Here is a 22,547-nt window from a genome sequence, read left to right as displayed (position 1 = left end):
ATTACAATCAAAATTCTTATGGGTATTGTTTGATTTGTGTGGAATATTAATTCTTTTCAACTTGCCAGTGCTCATCATCTTGAAAAACAAATGGGCAAAGGCTTCATTCCCCTCCCCTGCCTGAAGATTAATAAAGGTGAACTTTTCATACTACTTACTAAAGCATGTGATATAATTACAGTAATTACAATAGCGTCCAATGGGTAGAAAAATAAATAGGTCAATGGAAAAAAAGTGAGATGTTGATTTTTGAATAAAAGACAACTTTTAAGAATGTCATAAAGGTAACACTCTAAGTAGTAAAGGAAGGACTTGTTAGCTAAATGGTGCTGAGTCATTTGGCTAATGATTTGGAAAAAAGGATTAAGTTAAATCTTACATCCTATATCAAAGAAAATTCCAGAAGGATTAAATTAAAGTAAAATGTTTTTTAAAAGCAAAGAAATAAGCAAACCACAAAAACAGAACTATTTTTCAAGTTAGTCAAAGGAAGGTTTTTTCAAACGCTATAACCTCATACAATATTAACAGTCCTCATTACAAGAGAAGTCTATGTTTATATTGGGCTCCAAGCCTGGATCTGTCACCAACTTCTATATATTTTTGGGGCGATCACTTTCACTCCCTGGGCCTTATTTTGTTCATTTGTGAATTTAGAGCAGGGGTCCTCAAACTACGGCCCGCGAGCCACATGCAAATACAAATATTGTATTTGTTCCCGTTTTGGTTTTTTACTTCAAAATAAGATATGTGCAGTGTGCATAGGAATTTGTTCATAGTTTTTTTAAAAAACTATAGTCTGGCCCTCCAACGGTCTGAGGGACAGTGAACTGGCCCCCTGTTTAAAAAGTTTGAGGATCCCTGATTTAGAGCATTTAATCAAATCATCTCGAAGGTCTCTTCCAGTTCTGAAAACCCACAATTCTGACTCTGATCAAAATGTATTCCTTTTGTTCCCTTCCTTTGCCATCTACAATCACCAACATCTGAAGGTAAAACAGAAAAGCAGACCAGGTGAAACTGTTTTCACCTCTGACTGTGGAAATAAAATTCACAGAGGTGTTCATGTTTTCCATTTTTCACGTCTGATTTTAACAAGGCATTTGCGGAGCACCTACGATGTGCCTGACCCTGTCCAAGTGGTGTTAATGCATTATCTGTTTTAATACTTAGGACATGTCGGATTATTACCCCTTTTACAGATAAGAAATAGGATTGTAGAGGTTAAGATGTATGATTAAGTCATAACATTAATATGTGGCTCACGAAGAATTTGCACGTATGTTTTTTTCTGACAGTCTGATTCAGCGCTTAGGAAAATTATTCCAAGAGAAATTATGCAAAAAGGACAAACTTTTACACTTATACACACACGCACGTGCACATGCAGTATTAAGATGATCTATTCCTCACAAATCAGTTTCCTTGCTAAATTAATATTGTATTTTAAAAATGGATTTAATTTGTATTGGGGGGGGGGGGCGGCGTTAATTCCTTCATTGACTTAAGCAAAAATAACTGAACTAGACCTGCTCCTAGCCTCCTTTCAGGCTTGCCTAGGCATCTCTTCTGCAGACTTTACTGATACAGCACAGAAATGATGGCAAAGCCCAGTGGAGCCGTTGAAGTAAAAGTCTCAATACTGCTCAGGAAGGGATGCCAAATTAAATAAAAAGAGCCCCAGCAGTTCTGCAGCTGCGTGCCAACCCAACTGCTGGTATGAGGTAAATGAGGACCAAACTTCATTTCACTTGTGACCCTCGCCGGTATTTAAACAAAAATGCCTGGAGACCGGCACACTGTTCTTTAATAGGGGAATAAGCAGCAATAGCAAAAATAATCATAATAAATGATAAACCCATTCACAAAGCCTTTCTTAGGCCTTAACTGAAAAGATTACCATTTAAACTCATTTCCTCTCATGTGGTCCCTAGTGAAGGCTGAGACAGTAGATTCAGTCTGAGCATGAGGTTTTAATCTACAGCCCTAAGTTACCATAAGGAAAGTTACGTAAAAGGCAGAGGTAATCCAGTTGCTTTCCTTTCTGTTTCTTGTGACGATATTTGAGTGGTGGTGTGGCATGATGCCCACCAATAGGCAAAGGTCACAAAGCATTCTCTTTTCCCTTTTATGAGATGTAATAGGTATGCAGGTGAAATGCCAGTACTTTATTGTTCTCTAGTGATGATCTTTTTAGAATTTTAAAATTTATAATGGAATGTATAAATAAATGCTATCAAACATATAGAAAAATATAGCAACTAGAAATAGATTTTTACTTGTCAATCTGAATCCATCAAAAAATCCTGAGTCCCTTGTGTTTCAAGCTCTGAAGAAAAGTTTTGTCTAAAATCAAGGGATCACCTATCTTTTAACTTGGCAGAATGGTATAATATTAACACATTATAGCAATTATAATTGTTAGCTGTGTATTAATCCTTTGATCATTTCCCCCCAAAATGTATTCCAAAGAATACTGGTTCCTTGGAATGTTAATAGGTATTCCCTGAAAGGAAAGTTTTGTGGTCCCATAAAATTGGGAAACATGAAGTTAAAGAGAGTCGGACTAATTTTTATACCATCAGGCCACCTGGAGTCACTAACACACTGAGGTGCATTTTGAATCTTTAGGATGTTGCTGAAGTGCTGGATTTTATTGAACTATTTTTAATGGGACATTTTTAGAAGATACTATATATATTTCCTTCCTTAGTCACATTTTCCTGGAATTTAATACTTTCTTGAATGGGCTTTGGGGCATTATAACAAACCATTTCTTAAATGTGATATGCAGGCCCGTAAGGTGTGCAGTCTGAGCGCTCACACTCAGACTTCTATGTGTTCAAAATAATATTTTTTCTGGAATCTCCTCCATGGTCATCTCTACTCACCACATTCTTTGAGTCTGTTCACAAGCCCATGGTCACTTCTACCCTTTTTTATCACTCTGAGACCACTTCAGTTCTGAGAACTGTGACCTTGTGTGTGTGTGCCTTTTCTCTTCCTCCTCCCTCCCTTCTCCTCCTCCTCCTCTTCCTCCTTCTCTTCATCCTTGTCCTCGTCCTCGTCCTCCTCCTCCTCCTCCTCCTCCTCTTCCTCCTCCTCCTCCTCCTCCTCCTCCTTTTCCTTCTTCTGTCTCTCTCTCTCTCCTTCTCTCCCTCCTTTATTTCTGATATTGGTTATTTCTGTTTTCTCTTTTCCTTGATTAGTCTTACTGAAGTTAATCAATTTTCTTAATCTTTTCTAAGAATCACTTTTGGCTTTGTTAATATTCTTTATTATTTGTTTTCTATTCCATTGATTTATCCTCTTTACTCTTGTATTCTCTTCCTTCTACTTATTTTGAGTTTATTTTACTCTTCTTTTTTTAAAGCTTTTAGAATCTTAGGTCATTGGCTTTAGACCTTTATTCTTTTCTAATATAAACATTTAGACTGGGAAATGTCTCTCTACCCAGTGTTTCAGCTGCAATATACACATTTTGATACATTGCATTTTCATTCAATTCAAAACTCCCCTCGTGATTGATTTCTTTTACTAGTGATTTATTTAGAACTGTGTTGTTTAATTTCCAAATATTTGGGAATAGTTTTATGTTCCTCATTCTTATTGAATTCTAATATCATTTCATATGGTCTGAGAACATATTTTGTAAGATTGAGATCATTTGAAGTTGATTGAGACTTGTTTTATGGTCCAGAATATAATTTATTTTGGTGAATGTTTCATGTACACTTGAAAATAATGTATGTCCTACAGTTGTTGGCTGTAGTGTTCTATAAATATCAATTAGGTCAAGGTGGCTGATGGTGATGTACAGATCTTCTATATCCTTGCTGATTTTAAAAATTCATCTGTTATGCAAATTACTGACGGGGGAATGTTAAAATCTTCAACTCTGATTAAAGTTTATCTATTTCTTTCTTTAGTTTTGTTTCATGCATTTTGTGTTAATATTAAAGGCATACATATTTATGATTTTTATGTTTTCTTGGCTAATTGACCTTTTCATCTCTCTTTCTCTTTAATAATACACCTTGTCTTAAAGTCTACTTTGTTTGATATTAATATAGCCACTCCTTTTTTAGCTTACATGGTATATAAATCCCTTTTTTGTTGTTACTCCCATCTGTACCTTTAAAATTAAAATTCATCTCTTATAGAAAACATGTGGTTTTATCTTGCTTTTAAAATACAGTCTGATAAATCGTCCTGTTTAGAGTGTTTAATCCATTTCCACTTAATGTAATTATTGAACAGCTTTTTATTTAGAACAACCATTATCCCCACTTATTTTCTATTTTCCATTATTCCTTTATTTTCTGCCTGACTTAGGGTTATATGATTTAAAAGACTTTTTTTTAACATTCTGTTATATTAGCTTTTAAAGTATATCTCTTTGCATTATTTTTAGTGGTTGCTCTAGGGATTACAATATGCATCCCTAACTTAGAGTTTCCTTAGTGTTAATATTGCACCAGTTTATATACAATGTAAGGAACTTGCATTGAATTCTATTTACCTCCCAATCCTTTGGCTATTGTTGTCATGTAATTTACATATATTGTAAACTAAACAATATGTTATAATTTTTTTTTTGCTATAAACAATCAATTGTCTTCAAGAGAAATTAAGAGAAGAAAAATATAGTCTTTATATTTACCAGAAGGATCTGAGTCTTTTGTATTTACAAGAAAGGGACAACTTGTGTCATTTTCCATCAGCCTAAAGAACTTCCTTGAAGCATTTCTTATAATACATGCTTGCTGGTGACATTATCTTCTTTTGAAAAAAGAAAAAAAGTCCAGAGTTTATAATTACCTTCAGGAGAATAAGTCTGTTGTAAGCTACTCCACAAGGGTAACTAGGTGGTTATTTAGCTTTGCCACTGTAATACCTTTATCAAAAAGGAAAATATCTGCTAATATATCTGTGTTAACTGCTCCTTCTCAATAAACCTTGTGGTTATATTTCTCTTATAACACTTTTTTTTTGCTCTATTCCTTCTTCTAATGCAGTGGTTCTCAACCTTCTGGCCCTTTAAATACAGTTCCTCATGTTGTGACCCAACCATAAAATTATTTGCTACTTCATAACTGTAATGTTGCTACTGTTATGAATCGTAAAGTAAATATCTGATATGCAGGATGGTCTTAGGCAACTCCTGTGAAAGGGTCGTTCGACCGCCAAAGGGGTCGCGACCCACAGGTTGAGAACCGCTGTTCTAATGATATAATAAGATAAAATTAGATGGGTTCTGAATTTTGTAATGCCTGCAGAATACTATACAAAGACTTACAACCTCTGTCGTAAACGTAGTAAGAGAAATATACAAGAGAAAGCCATAGGAGGCCAGAGGAGGAGGAGACCAGAGGTGATTTTCTAGGGAAGGTTATCTTTACGCTAGTTGTAAAAAAGGGGACAGGAATTTAGTAGCAAAACTAAAGCTGAGAGGGACAGAGAACTTTCTGGAAAGAACATGATAAGCAATACAAAAAAAGTGAAAGTTTGGAGGCTCAAGTCTTACTGGTTACAGCTATAAATATAATTTATAACTCAAAATTAGTACTTGAAAGTTCATGATGTGAGCATACTGCTATACACGAAAATATGGGTAATCTCACACCAATTTTAAAAGCCAAAAGTCAAATACAAAAAAAAAATACATACTGTGATAATCCACTTATGTAAAATTCAAAAACAGGAAAATAACAGCTGGTAACAGAATTGAGAACAGTGGTTACCTTTGGGTTATAGTGGCGACAGGAGGAGCATGAGAGGGGCCTCCAGGGGTTTGCCATGCTCTGCTTGTTCTGGATGTCAGTTACCCACAGGGTCCACTTTTTGGAAGTGGGTCAACTGAGAACCTTATGATTGGTGCCTTTTTAAAAATGAAAGTTAAACTTCAATAAAATATTTATATAAAAAAATAAAACCCAATATGATGTGAAAAAAAGTTTATGATGTATGTCTCCATATATTAATTTATTAATTCCTCACAACTCCATGTGGAAGAGCAGGGATTCTGATTCGTATGTGAAACTGGATTATATAAATCTGAAATACCATAATGCAAAATAAGAATAAAGTATTGCTTTATACACAAAGTTTGACATGCAAATCCCCCAACTTTAAAAAATGAAACAAAATTTCATTTTTATTCACAGCTGGTACAGTCTAGTGAACTTAAGCTATATTTATGCTGAATTTTCCGTGGAGAGGTACCACTTGAGTAAATAAAGCTACCCTGTATTACTCAGCAACTATAACAAATAACAGTAGGTTGAACATGACAATAATGTTCTCTCATGTCACGGTTTGAGCACAAATCATTTGTGGCTGACATGGCAGCTCTGTAGCGTCAGGTACTCGTGCACTTTCCATTGGATCGCTCTGTCCTAAACAGGAAATTTTCCATCTAAGAGACTGTGATGCTCCCACCATCATATCTGTATTCCCACCAGTAGAATCACTCCAATTCCCATACTGCTGGCCAGAGTCTCATCACAAAGACACATGAAGCTGCAAGGGAGGCTGGGCAATGTAGCTTCTGGCCAGGCAGCACATTTAAGGTCAGCCAGCAGTCTTTGCCATACCTGCCATTTTTGTCTGGCTGTATTGAATTATATGAGTTGAGAATTATGAAATGCCTCCAGGAACAGATCCTTTACATAAAATTTAGCTGCCCTGTAGGTAAGAATATCCCTATTTTACTGAAGATAACACAAACTCAGAAAAGTTAAATGATTTCCCCCCTGCACCTGGGTAATTAAGTGACAGAGCTAGGACTCAAATCTGGTGCACTGAGCCCAGTATTCTTGCTTTGATAGTATAAATGCCTTTCCAGGGAGTTTTCTTGTAGCCCAAGGATGCTAGTAAACCTTAGTCTAAGAGAAAGTGAGACTCCTACTATATTAAGTTACATGGCTCTGGGAAAGGAGTGAGGTAGGGCTTTGCCCTGAGAACAGAGGGACAGAGCTGGTGGCCTGAGCCATGAAGCAGTGGCATGCATTTCAGTTCTGCCTCCAAGCTAAAAGGCATATTGAATGTGGGCCCCAGCTATTTTCTCTTCCCAACCTTTAGTTTCCCCATCCATAGTAAGGGGAGGAGGGCTGGGGCAGGGTTGCCAAATATGGTCACGCAGGTTTGTGCACGATTTTTAAAATTCACCAAGCAGAGGATTGTGGAGCAGAGGGGTACAGCATAGCTTCGATCTTAACCCCTTCCTACCTCTCAGAAATACTACGGGTAAGGTATCAAAATATTGGGATTTCCAGAAACACTACAAAATCTGGAGGGAAGACAATCAAGCAGGCATCCTTACCTTTAGTCTCTTCTGACAAGGGAACTTGGAATAAACAGGTGACATTGGGAAGTAAACAATGTGTTTGCTTCTTCTCGAGAGTGGTGAAGCCCTCAAAATTCCACCAAAATGTTCCAAAGCCGCTGGGGATGGGGTAGGGAGGGATGGCCTCGTCCTCAACTAGGAAGTTCCTCTTTGCGGAAGTTCATCAAAATCTCAGGAGAGGGAGGAGAGTCTACAGACTTCAACAAAGACTGTGTACATCCTGAAACAGGCTTTTCCCACCCAAGTCCTCAGGCAGCAAAACAGTAGAGAAAACCCAGAAGAACCAGTTCTCATGTGTAGGGAGAGAAGGCACACTGGCACAGGACAGTGGGGGAGGAGATACCACATCAGAGCAAGCAGAATGTCTGCGCAGTTGCCTGAGTATGTGCAAGGGGAATAGCAATGACATGGTCACTACACTGATCTATTATATAAAGTCAATATTTTACCCGCAGCTAAAAAAGGAGAGAGAAGGGAGGAGGGTGGGAGGATGATGGGCTGCACAAGGCAAAGCCTAGCCTAGAAAAAGACATAACTCAAGGAACAAGAGGAATTTTTTCACAATTTCTTCACATTACAGCACAGCTTGATTGGACCATAAATTAAGTAAAACTGGAGCTCAACCATGAGATGACAAATAGCAGAATGAGACAAAAAGGGAGTTTGAAGATATAAGGAAACAAACTGAATACCAAAATGCTTTATGGCACTAATAAACTATAAATAGAAAAAACTAACACTGCTTAATATTGAAATATTGGCATGAAGAAAAGACTGTAAGCACAGTAAATGCGGAGGGAAAATAAAGGAAATTATTTAGAAGCTAATACACATGTATATTAGTTTTTAACAGGCTAAGCTGCTGTAACAAAGACATGGAAAAATATAACACTTTATATAAGTTAGTTTAGTTCTCATTCACAAAATAGTGCACAGGTGAGAAGTTCAAGGCTGGCAGAACAGCTCTGCTCCGTGCAGTTATCCAAGATATGGTTCCTGCTATCTTGATACTCCATCATCTCCTCATTTCTGTGTTTACAGACACTCTCATTTCAATGACTGAAACTGGCTTCTCTCTATGCCCAAAGAAAGGATAAAGATGGGACAAGAACTTTTAGAAGATGTCCCAAAGGTTACACGTATCTCTTCTACTCACATTTTAATTGGTCTGAATTGGGTCACATGTCCACATTTAGTCACAGGGGACAGTGGGCAATGTAGTCTGGAACCATATAGCCATGTGCTCAGCTAAAATGTAGGGCGTCCTACTCTAAAAGGAACCAGGACACATATGTAATACCTTAATCAATAAAGAAATGAAAAAATATATAAAAAAATAAAACATAAAAAAATAAGTAAAAGGAACCAGGAGAGAAGGAATAGTTAGGTATCGCAATATGAAAGATAAAGATGAGCCAACATTTAAAGGCACTTGGTGCCCCTAAAACGAGAACCAGCAAATGAAAGAGTTGTACCAAAGATAAAAAGGAAGAAAAATGTTCCAGAAGTGAAGAACTATATCTGTAGGTGGAAAAAACAACACTGAATCCCAGGAAATTTTTATTTAGAATATTTAACATGAAGCTGTTTCCTAAGTTAAATACCCAAACTTCAAATCAATAAAAAACGCTTCAAACATTCAAGTGGAAAGAAAAATCGCCTGCAAAGGGTTAAACAAATAAAGCTGGCATCAGATTTCATAACAGTGGTTCAGTATCGACCATGCTTTGAGAAAAGCAAGGATGCCCCCAGATGTAATTGAAGTGTAAGGGATCAGAGAAGTAAAATCCCCTTGAACACCTGGGAAAAACTGCTTGACAACCAAAGCCAGGCAATTAAGAAACCGATCAAAATAAAGAAGTCAATCGGAGAGAAACAAGGACAAAAAACTGTTGGTGAGCACTGGGTCCATTTGCAGGTAGAATTAATACTAAACAGTCATAGCAATTATGGTTTCAAAACAATGTGAATCCTATAAATCTGGAGAGTGTAAAATTAATAATATAATACAAAATGGGAGGGTAGGGAGGGGAGATGGGAGCAGCAAGAGAGTTCTAATGCTCTCATTTTTTTGAAGCTGGGGTCATCCAAAATGAAACCATGTGGTTTTCAAAAATCAAAATGTTTTTCATGATCACCTGTGTGTAACGAAGGGGCAGGGGACCACAAAGTGCTGCCTGAGGGCTGACCACCTGTTTTTGTAAGTCAAGTTTTATTGGAACATAGATTCACCCTTTTGCTTACACCATGGACCTGAACAGCCTAAAATACTTACTATTTGGCCCTTAAATAAAAAACTGGCCAAGAAAGCCTTTGACAAAGGCTTCTTGTAGAGAAGCCTTTTTTAACTCACAGGAATCTTGTGTTAAGAAATATTGGAGGTTTAATAATTTGTTGGGTTTAATGCAGTCATTTCCCTTCCTATTAAATTCATGTCAAATTAAGTTTAAAATATAATATAAATCTAATTTTTTAATAAAATAATATATCAGTTATTCCAGAGATGTCAGGGATAATGGGTTACCTAATGCTATTTGGCATGGGTTCTTAAACTTGTATCTTTGTGTGTTTCTGTATTATTTGGAGTCTTTATAATGAACATATATCATTTTTACTAGAATAATAAAATAAAATGGTTTTCTATTTGAGAACACTGGAAGCAAATACACCAAGATATTAACAATGATTAATTCTGGCTGACAGGAAAGTAATTGCTGTTTTCTTCTTTAAGCTTTTGTGTGTTTTTTAAATATTAAAAAAAATGTGAAGCTATTGTAGACGGTTTAAGCATAAAGTGATAGAGTTATGAATTATAGTTTTTGAAATAGTAATAAACTACCAGATATAAGGGACAGTGTTCTATTTAAAATATAATTCATTAATAATATGGTACTCCATATTATACAAACTCCAAAGCATGATTCCGGCATAAAATAGAAAGCATGACATAAAGGAGCAGCCAGAAGGAGATGATATTCAACTTCTGTTAGGCAATCGTCACAGTCATAAAGCTGGTATTTTTAACTTGCACTAATCTCAACCTAGCTCTCCAGTCTCATCACCCGACCTGCCCTCCTGACACACACACCATACTCCAGCCCCATAGAGCTCCTCACCTTCAACAATAACTTCATGCATTTGTGTGCTATTTCACTCTGTCTCCACCATTCTTTCTACCCATGTAATTGCACCCTCTTCTCCACTTGACACAGTTCAATGCTTCTGTTCAGGTGCAATTTAAATATCACTTACTGCAGTACATCTCAATTTTGGCTGCGCGTCAGAATCACCTGGGAGCTTTACAAAAATACCAAGGTCCAGGCTCCAGCCCAGCTATTCGGATTTAAAGGCCCAGGATTGGGGCCCAGGCAGCAGTATTTTTAAAAAGCTCCCTGAGTGATTCTAACATACAGTCAGGGTTGAGAGTCATTGCAAAGCCTTCTGCCATACCAGCAGGCAGAGTTAATGACTCCCTCTTCTGCACTCCCACAGCCCTAAGCTTTTCCAGTGCTCATGAAATTTAATGCTCACTGTATTAAAGTTAGTGTGATATAGTAAGTGCTCAATAAATGCGGTTGTTACAGTCCTTCTCCCTCCAACCAAGCGTATGCAGATGTGGTTATCTTTACCATGGGAACAGGACGGGAGAGTGGGCTCAGGTTTCACATCCAGTGACACTGTCTGCGGAATTAATTTCTATAAACTCGCCAGGATATCACCTCCCTTCCATGTCCCTAAACACACACTCACACCCCTCACTGCCTTTTCTGCATTGCCTTTGGGTCTGGCTTTTCCATTGTTGAGATTGATGTGGTTGGAAGAATGAAAGAAGCAGCATTATGAATGTGCTGACTGCCTGACAGAATCCGAATGTCACCTGCTGTCTGCCCTGTCCTCTGTGTCATACTTTACATGGTGTTTTATGTCGGATCCTGCCACTTCAGCTTTCAGGAGCAGGTTGTCAGGTGTACTTTGTCAAAGGCTTTCGGAAAATCCAGATAAATTGTGCTGTGTGCCCTGAAACTGCCAGACCCATATTTTACATCTTCATGGTGCTTGACAATTTTATTTAAGTTGAATCTCTCTTCCTTCCTCCGATTTACCTTTGCCTCCTTGACCCTCATATCAATCAGAGGAGTGGAGACCCGGACATTTTTGGTGCTGAATATCCTCAGCTCTGAATGTGCCCTGTCTGGAGTGCAGCACACTGGGTGGTCATCTCAGCCTCGCTGATGAGGAGAAGACCTTACTTAGGAGCTGCTTATGTCTGGAGGAGGGCTGTGACGAGGAGAGCTGGAGATGAGGGAGAGGCCGAGGCACCTCAACAGGACCCCAGGTCCATGACAACACCACGTGCTTAAGGCTCCTCACTTTCCTGAAGGCCAGGCCTGTAGCACTTCCCTTTCCTCCTCCAACTCACCTGGAAGGAGACAGATTGCACTTACAGTCTTCTCTCTCCTGTAAAATAAAATCCTATTTACAGTCATTTTAAACTGTCCTCACCAATCAGCATCAGAGGGTTTGGTGTTCATGGGATGGTAGCTTCTTATAGTTTCCCTTAGGTTCCACATCCTGGCAATGGGGCCCTACCAACTTGTTCATACAGACATTTCTCAGCCAACAGGTATTTGTTTTGTAACGTGATTTTCTCCCATGAGTCTTGGTGAAATTTTCCCTTTCTTTTTCCTTAAGGTCACCATGACCTTGATGAGCAATCAGGTGCAGTACATCCAAGTCCAATGGCAAATTTCACTAATGTAAAATCAGATTCATCTTAAAATTGTATAATTATAAGTGTGTATATCTAGTGTGTACATAGTATATTTTAAGTGTGTATATCTGTGTATATCTAATATACAGTGTGACCTGGAACAAATCTAACCATTCTGTCCTGGTTCTTTACTGGTTAAATAGCGAATCGTTACCTGGCTCCCTTGGAAGATATGCAAATTAATTAATGTTTGGAAAATGACTTGAAAATTTAAATCAGTCTAGAAATATCAAACAGTTGCATCTTCCTAGCTGAGAGGGCCCAGGTAATTCATAATCTCCCATAATAAAGGTAAAAATATTGTTAGTGCGCTATACAATTAAATGTGATTTATGTGCAATACATATAATCTTTTAAGTCTAGACACCATCTAATAGGAACAATTCACATTTCGTAACTGTAATAAAACATTTTATGACTTTAGGAAAAGTAATCATCTTGTGTAACTGATCTATGTCTTAACCATTTCTGAGATCTGCAAGAGTCTACTCAGAGTTCATCTGAGTGTTGACTGATGTATTTATCTTTAAATTCTCCCAGGTTATTTTTTTTTAATCCTCAAAACTCTAATATGTATTTCCTGGGAAATTTGCTAGTACAAAACTTTGTTGTATTCAAAACCTCTTCTGCCAAGATTTAGCACTTTTATATTGTAGTCATTAAAATTGAACAAAATCTTAATGTTCCTTTATTAACTACTATACTGACTTTGCATAGTGGAAATCACAACATGTTAATTGGATTTAATTAACTATTTTAAATTACACAAACTCCTCACAGTAGACAATAGCACAGGGTACTCATGAGCAATAAAATTGGAGCTGATATTGCTACCTTATTAAAATGTAATGAAACTATTCATAATCTTATTTATTGTTTACAAGAAGAAAACTTCATTTTGAAAGCAAAAATGTCTGCTGAAAACAGATTTTTGACCATCTAGGCAAGCGTTCAGAAGTTAATGAAAGGGCCCACCGTCACCAGCCTCACGGTTCTGCCAGCTTCTCATCGCACGAATCCCTATTTCACCCCGGTGCCAGTCTTACAAAAAGATGCCAGTAAAGGTTAGTGATTCAGTAACCATATTATGTGTCTAGGAATCTGAAGGAAAGAGAACTGAGGTGGGGTCGGGGGCCTGAGTTTGAATTCTGGTTCAGCAACTAATTCTCCCAGGTGACCTTAGAAGTCCAGTCCTCACTCTGGCCGGCTGGGTCGGACTGATGGTCATAGAGCCCCTTCCACCTCTGAAACCCATCATTCTATAGATTTAATATGATTTCAGTGTTGAGTTATTACATATTAAAAGTATTGTGTTTCGTGATATTTCTAGAAATGTTCAAGCTGCTGAGTAGATAGTTTCTCATGCTGTCCTGGTAACATTTTAAAGTCTTATTTCAAATCTCTAATATAACCAAGTGAGGCAGTTGGTCCTTAATTATTTCTTCTCATTTTCTATCTGTTGTCTGGAGGTATTTGGACCTAGAGTTGGTTCCCAGGGGTTTTTCTGGCACCTGGAGATGTAAAGTCTTATAGCTCCTATATTCTCTGCTTGTTGACCTGCTGATGGAGGGATAGCAAAGCTCAAGAGAACCCAGAATCATTATAAGTCTCAACTTGTTAAGCTTCCCACAACGATAACTATTACTTTCCTAGTTAAGAACCATCACTGCTCATAAAGCTTTGTGACATATGCATTTTGTTAGTTTACATACTATTTACTCCCTGGGAGTACTGAATCACATCAGCAGAGTCTCTCTTGCTTTAGTGCCATTTTATATTCTTCCTAGATCAGTTAGAATGGATGAAATAGTGAACAAATAAATCAATCAATTAATGCTTGCTTTAGTAATAGATATGATTTAAAAAAAATGCTGTAAAACAAAGATAAATCTAGAAATATGGTAGCTTGGTCCAGAAAAAAAAAATGACATTTTTCTCTCTTAATTGTCTACCAGAGAACACATGGCCTACCATAACATTTGTGATTAATCAACCCACTTATCGACATGTATTTATTGAATACTTGCCATATGTTTGGCATTGCGCAAGGTACTTTGAGCGTCAGGAGCACAAGCCACAGCAATGGAGATTTTTTACATATTTCTGATGCTCTTAAATGTCACTTAAGCCTCACCCTAGGTCTACACAAGTCCAGCATGAGGTAAAAGATGAACAACATCCAGAAGAAAGAATCATTTTTGGAAAATGCAGGGCAAACCTCCCTGCTTTTTCATGAATTATCTTGCCAAATCCAAAAAAGGAAGGTTTTTTTTTTTAATGGTTAAGAATAATGTCTCACAGTAGTACACAAACCATATTTTCAACTCAGGCTCTTTGTGACTTCCAGCAAGTTGCTCTCTGATCTAGAATAAACTCTAAACTCTATAAACAAGGCACACCTGACCTGGCCCGCTCATCTCACTGCCTTCTCTACATGCCAGCCTCATGGGCCTTCTCTCTGTTCCTTATCAGGCAAACACATTTTCACATCAGGCCCTCACTAGTGCCTTTACCTCTGCCTGTACAAGTCACCTCCTCAAGCATCTATTGTTGTTGTTTCTTCAAATATTATCACAGTTTGTAGTTATATATTTATTTGTGGGTTTATTTAAGGTTGCCTTCACTACTAGAGCCTCCATGAGGTCTCTCTGGCTCACCACTGCATCCTTAACCCCCAGAGTACTGCCTGATACATACTAGGCACTTAACAAATATTGGTTAGATGAATGACATAATGAATGAACTTTCAATTCCTAATCTGTTCAACAGGAAAGTAGGAGTGTTACGAAAATGTAATGAGACAATGGTATTGATAGATAATTTTTAAAAACATGTAAAATCATGACTCATACAAATATAAAATGAACACATGTCAAAGATTTTATTTACCTTATCAATTAAAAGAGGGCATCTGTAAGACGACACAACTGGCTTAAAGGAGAATCCAAAGAACACACATTTGTAGGACTGGAATCTAATCTAATAAAAGATAAACATGAAAATTGAGCATACCTCCACTACACCCACAAGCCACGCCCACCAGCCAACCAGGAGTGAATATGCAAATTAACCCAACAAAGATGGCAGTGGCCACGGAGCTGGAGTGAGCAGGAGGCTTGGGTTGCTCCCGGCGATGGAGGAAGCCAAGCTTCCTGCCTGCCCTGCAGGCCCTGAGCTCTGCTCAAGGCTACAAAGCTTCAATTATAGAAGATAAATAAATCCCAGGTACCTGCTTCCAGTCCACAGCCGTGGCCAGCCTGAAAACAGCCATCAGCCCCTCACCCAGACTGGCTAGGCACCCCAGTGGGAACACCCACCCTGAAGGGGGTGTGGCCAGCCTGAAAATGGCCCTCAGCCCTTCACCCAGGCTGGCCAGGAGCCCCAGTAGGGCCCGCTACCCTGAAGGGGCTGTGGCCAGCCTGCAAACAGCCCTCAGCCCCTCACCCAGGCTGGCCAGGCACCCCAACGGGGAACTCCACCCTGAAGGGATGCGGCCAGCCTGAAAACAACCCTAAATCCCTCACCCAGGCTGGCCAAACCCCCATGTGGTGAGGGTCCCCGCTGGGGGGCTTGGCCAGCTTGCAAACAGCCATCAGCCTCTCACTCAGGCTGGCCAGGTACCCCAGTGGGGACCCCCACACTGAAGGGGGTGTGGCCAGCCTGAAAACAGCCCTCCACCCCTCACCCAGGCTGTCTAGGCACCCCAGTGGGACCCCCACCCTGATGCAGGATACCCTTCAGGGCAAACCAGCCGGCCCCCTCCCATGCACCAGGCCTCTATCCTATATAATAAAAGGGTAGTATGCAAATTGACCCTAACAGCAGAAAGACTGGGAATGACTGGTCACTATGACACACACTGACCACCAGGGTCAGATGCTCAATGCAGGAGCTGCCCCCTGGTGGTCAGTGTGCTCCCACAGGAGGAGCTCTGCTCAGCCACAAGCCAGGCTGATGGCTGCCAGCACAATGGTGGTGGTGGGAGCCCCTCCTGCCTCCTCCGCAGTGCTAAGGATGTCTGACTGCAGATTAGGCCTGTTCCCTGCTGGCAAGTGGACATCCCCCGAGGGCTCCTGGGCTGCCAGAGGGATGTCTGACTGCCAGCTTAGGCCCGATCCCCTGGGGAGTGGGCCTAAGCCATCAGGTGCACATCCCCCAAGGGGTCTCAGACTGTGAGAGGGCACAGGCCGGGCTGAGGGACTCCCCTGAGTGCACACATTTTTGTGCACCGGGCCTCTAGTATTGAAATAAATTCACAAATAGATGCAAAACTGGCTTTTCCGTGTTCCTACACCAGACAGAATTTCCATTTATGCCTATGGATAGAATTATTTGCATTATTATCAGATATTTTTGCAAATCAACCTTAATCTCTACAGTTGTAAAATAGTATCCTCTGAGACTAGGCCCAGATACTCCCTGGCAGCTGCTGCATTCCATTGAAAAGGCATCAGCCATCTCTTTTACTTATTCCAAAACCTTAAAAAAAAAATACTTTTCTTACAGTCTTCTCCCATTAGGATCTCCAAAAATATATTTACATGTTCACAGACTAAGGTTAGTTTCATTAGGTTTGGCCTGGTTGTTTACATAGGGGTAGCGAGAATGTTAATTCACCATGTATGGCCTTTCAAATTTGCTCTGCTGAAGTCTTCCTAAGGAATTCAGATAGAACTTTAAAAACCTCTGTTATTTATTTTACAGAGGCTAGAAATCAAGCCCAAGAAACTCTGTCCACTGTATTTCAATGACAGGACCTATACATTTGGGTAAATTCCTCTCTCCCAGAGGTACTTTAAATATTCTAAGGGTCTCAGGCCTGCCAAGAAGTGTTCCTTACCTGTAAACATTGTAACTGGCCAGTTTGGGAGGCTTTGTAAGCATTAGCATCATAAAGTCAACCTTAATTTTTTAAAAGTGATTTATTATACCTGATTAATACGCATCATTCTTAAATATTAAATTCCCATTTTTCTAACTACACTAGTAAAAGACAAAGATGCTAATTGACTGTACCTTCATTACACTCATCAGCCAATCAGAAGAGTATGCAAATTAACCCAACAAAGATGGCCGTTAAATTTGCATACTGTAGGCAGATCCCACTGCGCAGCCCTGCGCAGGCGGCAGCACGATCCCCAGCCACCGCCCATCCTAGCGTGGGATCTGGGCCTGCCGTGTGAGGCCCAGGGCGGGGGGCCGGGGGTGCCGGGCGGCAGCGAGATCCCCAGCTGCCGCCCGCCCCAGCATGGGAACCAGGCCTGCTGTTTGCGATCGGGGGAGACAGGGCAGGCACTGTGGGATTGGGTGTGCCATCTGCCACCAGGGGAGCGGGCCTAAGCCAGCAGGTGGTTATCTCCTGAGGGGTCCCAGACTATGAGAGGGCACAGGTTGGGCTGAGAGACACCTTCCCCCCTGCCAGTGCACAAATTTTTGTACACTGGGCTTCTAGTCCTATATAATAAAAGGCTAATATGCAAATCGACCAAACGGCAGAACAACTGGTCTCTATGATGCGCACTGACCACTAGGGGGGCAGACGCTCAATGCGGGAGATGCCTTCTGGTGGTCAGTGCGCTCCCACAGGGGGAGCGCCCCTCAGCCAGAAGCCAGGCTCATGGCTGGCAAGCACAGTGGCGGTGGTGGTAGCCTCTCCTGCCTCTGTGGCAGTCAGACATCCCCCGAGGGCTCCTGGACAGCAAGAGTGCGCAGGCCGTGCTGAGGAACCCCCCCCCCACACACACACACACACAAGTGCACGATTTTCATGCACCGGGCCTCTAGTATCTTCGTAAAAGGAAAACAGATTCTTACTGACACAATGCAAACAACTATATTGCCATTAAAAGTAAGGAGGCACTGAGTGGCTGGAGTGGCTCAGGTGGCTGAGCATCTCCTGTGCACCGAAAGGTTGCTGTTTCAATTCCCAATCAGGGCATTATCTGGGTTTTGCATTCAATCTCCGGTTGGGGCATTTATGGGCTGATGTTTCTCTCTCTCTCTCTCTCTCTCTCTCTCTCTCTCTCTAAGCATGTTCTCAGGTGAGGACTTTTTAAAAATGTAAGGAGACTCAATGAGACTGTCTGAATTTGTGAAGTGAGGGGGTCACATCTAAAGTATTAGAAGTTTATTTTCTGGAAACTTTAGGAATATTCAATTTATTACATAGCATTATTTCTCTCTATAAGTCAATCAGAACAGACCTTCTTTAAGAGACATTACAATCTAATTGATTAATACCATTTGGAGACAGGAAATTTCTCATACAGACTCATACATTTGCAGTGAGAGATAAAGGCCTTTCTGAATTTTAGATACATAGACATGTAGATACAGAGAAAGCCTATCTCTTCCATTCTACAATTTCATACACAGATTAAAATAAACACAGAAACACAAAAACGTAATGGTCTAGATATCAGTTATTCTCCTTTCTTGTGAGCATGAAAATCCTCATTGATTTGTGTTCAAAATACACAAATAGACAAACAAAAAAACTACCAAACTGTATTCTCCATTGTTTCTCACTCAACTGGGAGCAGAAGACATTAATCCATACACAGAGATCACCAAATTTCCAGTCATTTTAGCTTACAACAGGAATAACTTAACAGCCGTAAATGAACCAAAAACAAAAACAAAACACAGGATTAATAGGGAGTAGTATTAAAATGAGAAAAACAGAGTCAACAAAATTCTGTTTCCACGTTGAATTCACCTGTGGAAGCCAAGAAAAATATGTACCTGGGCTTCATTCTGTCTGAGCTACACCATTTCTGGCAATTTCAGGTGAATCTTTTGCTTATCTTAGTGGTGTCTCCAAAATGGTTTAAGGATATTTTATTTATATGTTTTAAAGTACAATCATGACTCATACAAATAGAAGATGAGGTTAAGAGTGTTATTTAACTCATTAATTAAATGAGGAGATTAATCCAATGTTCCAATTGATTCAAAGGATAATCCCAACAACAGACACATTTAGGAAAGCATGGAAATAAATGTGCAAGTAGGTGCAAAACTGGCTTTTTGGGGTTGGGGGGAGAATTGTCCTTCCATGTGACAGGATTTATTGGCATGTGTATAAACAAGAACTATTTGCATTGCTTTCAGTTTTCTATAAATTAGCCTTAATCTCTACAGAATTATAAATTAGACTAACTAAAACCAAAGGTGATTATATGGTCTGATCATCTCTAGAGGTGCCCAGCATTTTAATGCAAAGCCATTTACTAGTCTGTCTTGCTTATTCCATAGTCTTAATGTTTTCTTTTCAGTGGTAAATGCAACACGTGTGTGTGTGTGTGTGTCTAAAATTAAGTGAATTGCTTCAACCTGTACTAAAGCAAGGATTAAAATCATGCTTCTGTTCTTTGGGATTTTCAGAGAATGACCCTCACTCTCACAATAAAAATATACTGAAAAGGAGCTCTGCTTTTCACATCTGCAAAACAGGCGTAGTTCTTGGAAGTGAGATTTGATATTTATAGGTGGAAAATATTTGTGAGGACAAAGAATTAGTCTACATATTTTAAAGCATTTGTATTCATTTCAAAAAGGGCTTGAGGAATTGTACTCTGGATCAGTAAGTAGTTCTTAAGTTTTCAGAGTATAAAAGAAGGACCTGGAGTGCTTATTTAAAATGTAGGTTACTCGGCCTCAATTCTAGGGGTTCTTGAACTTCAGGGTACATATTCAATAATGCATATTCCAAGACACGGACTGCAGAAAATTGGGCAGGTCTTGGAGGGCCCAGGAATCTGCATTTGTGATAAGAAATTCTCCCCAGATGATTCTGCAGTAAGTAAACTGAATATTTCTTTGTAATCAAGTGAAGTCTCCTTTAGCCCACCAATCCCTCAGTAGTCATTTTTCTGAGTTCCTATAACACTAGACTTTAACACCTTCAAAAAAATTTAAACATGTTTTTATTGATTTTAGAGAGAGAGGAAGAGAAAGGGAGAGAGAAACATCAATCAGCTGCCTCCTGCACCCCCCCTTATTGGGGATTAAGCCCACAATCCTAGCATGTGCCTTGACTGAGAATCAAACTGGCCACCTCTCAGTGCCTGAGATGATGCTCAACCAACTGAGGCATACTGGCCAGGGCAAGCACCTTTAATAATAACACAATATAGTCATTAGAGGTCATAAGGCAAATGGAAGTAATATTTGTCCCTCTTAGAATATGTGTCAACTTCTTCAACTTAGTCCACCTTGGTACAGCGTTTGTATACTAGGATTTTATTGAGACCCAACGTTCTTTACTTTTCTTATATGAGAGCAACAAGGAGCTAAATCCCTATCACAAGTTTCTGTCAAGTACTCCCAGAGTTTCTGGGTTTCTGGCTTCAATACAATAGATCCACCTTAATGAAAGTTTTGCCCCTGACAGCAAGCTTTGTTCAATTATTCATTTATTCGTCGATTTATTCATTTGTTTATTTATTTAACAATGTCTTGTCCTTAAAAAGCCTTGGCACCAGCCATGCTGACACAGTATGAGTTCCAGGAATTGTAAATTAGTTGCATTAATACTAATGTGTTGCCCAGTTACACTAAAATAACCTCTTTAGGCATTCACATGTTCTGGTGACATGAAAAATGTCCAAAAATAACTCTTCTAAAATATGACTCATTATAACAACAAAGGCATGGTTTCAAGCACACAGAGTTCCCTTCTTTCAGAACAAAAGATCTCTTTAGTTATTAAGACTATGTGTCCAATTTTTCTGATTTTTATATTATTTTATTTTTTAAAATATATTTTATTGACTTGAGAGAGGGAGAGAGAGATAGAAACATCAATGATGAAAGAGAATCATTGATTGGCTGCCTCCTGCACGCCCACACTGGGGATTGAGCCTGAAACCCAGGCATATGTCCTGACCAGGAATTGAACTGTGCCTTCCTGGTTCATAGGTCAATGCTCAACCACTGAGCCAGGCTGGCCAGGCTTATTTCTCTGAATTTTAAAGGAAATAACAATATTATCAACTAGAGGCCTGTTGCACGAAGAGATTCGTGCAATAGATCTCCCCTTCCCCTGGTTGCTGGCACCAGTTTTCCTCCGGCACCCGGGACCCAGGCCTTCGCTGCTCTGGCCTGAGCCTTCAGTCTTCGCTCCGCCGCTACACGCCTATATATGCAAATTAACCGCCATCTTTGTTGGGTTAATTTGGATACTCTCCTGATTGGCTGGTGAGCGTAGCAGAGGGACGGTCAATTTACATGTTTTTCTATTATTAGGTAAGATAATTGAAAATGTCATATGTATGAGAAGTTGATGTTTGCCTTGAAATTATATTTCTACCTTAAAATGAAATGATCTTAGTACAAGTTTATTTCATTTTGCCATTATTGGAAATGCCATTTTTTCTTGGATTAACACTTTAGGCTTAAATAAACAGGTACTGTAGCTATTTTTTCATGCAAAGGATTAAGGCACTAGATACACGTTCACAAATAAGATGATGAATTGAGTAAGTTACACTTGTGAAATGTATAGTGCTCAGACTGTGGGGAAATGCTGGAAGTTAAACTCATATTCTTCTAACCTTCCTTTTTAGGGGTTTTAAGTATGATAGAACGAGGATTGATTCCACCAACAGCAAAGATTAACTTTCAGAATCCGCCCATTGTACCCAGAGCGGCCCCTCTGCATAAATTTGGTGAATCACATAAGACTCCAACTGCTGGTAAGATAGCCTGGCTGGTATGCTTAGCTGGGGACACACAGAAATTACCTCCCACCCAAATCTAGTCTCCCACTATCCAACTCTGACCTTCAATAATAGGACAAGAGGAAAACTGTAATGATTCTAGGTTTCACTTTACTGAGTAAAGTAACTTCAGTCTCATTGTAGAATACCTACTACGCGCCTGTGTTCTCTGTGTGTTAGAAGGTTGGGATTTTCAGGGGGCTTGCAGCGTGGTTGGGAAAACAAGACAGAGAAAGGTAAATACCAATACAAAGTAGTAGAGAATGAAAACCAAATGGATGTTAAAGTCTAATGCTGCATGAGCTCAGAGCAATGACTACTGAGGGATTGAGGTGCTAGAAGAAGACTTCAAGGAGGAGGCTGCATGGAATAGGGCGCTCAGGAAAAGCACTGGCCTGAATCTACTACTCAGTTGCCGAACCTCAGGCAAGTCATTTACTTTCTAAATTTTAGCCATCCCGACAAGTCTGTTGTGGTATCTCTTGGTGCGTTTAATTTTTCTTTCCCTAATGACCAATGAAGTTGAGCAGTTTTTGGATGTGTACTGGTCATTTGAGTATATTCTTTTTAAAGGCGAGTTAAGACTTTAACCTGTTTTTGCCGAAACCGGTTTGGCTCAGTGGATAGAGCTTCGGCCTGCGGACTGAAAGGTCCCAGGTTCGATTCCGGTCAGGGGCATGTACCTGGGTTGCGGGCACATCCCCAG

At 39.7% G+C, this 22,547-nt stretch overlaps 1 protein-coding gene across 1 annotated transcript in view; it reads left to right on the top strand.

Annotated features, from left to right (window-relative positions):
• IQCH (IQ motif containing H) overlaps positions 1 to 22,547 on the top strand; it is a gene marked incomplete at its 5' end in the record, with an annotated part of 200,887 nt that overhangs the window by 49,974 nt on the left and 128,366 nt on the right. The window contains 2 exons of the mRNA XM_081088533.1: positions 13,063 to 13,183; positions 21,689 to 21,834. Of these exons, the coding sequence (XP_080944659.1) occupies positions 13,063 to 13,183; positions 21,689 to 21,834 (267 nt within the window). The remainder of the gene's footprint in view (positions 1 to 13,062; positions 13,184 to 21,688; positions 21,835 to 22,547) is intronic.

The sequence above is a fragment of the Myotis nattereri genome (genome assembly GCF_964212035.1).
Source record: "Myotis nattereri genome assembly, chromosome: 1".
Classification (NCBI taxonomy): domain Eukaryota; kingdom Metazoa; phylum Chordata; class Mammalia; order Chiroptera; family Vespertilionidae; genus Myotis; species Myotis nattereri.
The sequence above is the reverse complement of the archived record's forward strand: the minus strand, read 5'-3'. Positions and strand labels throughout refer to the sequence as shown.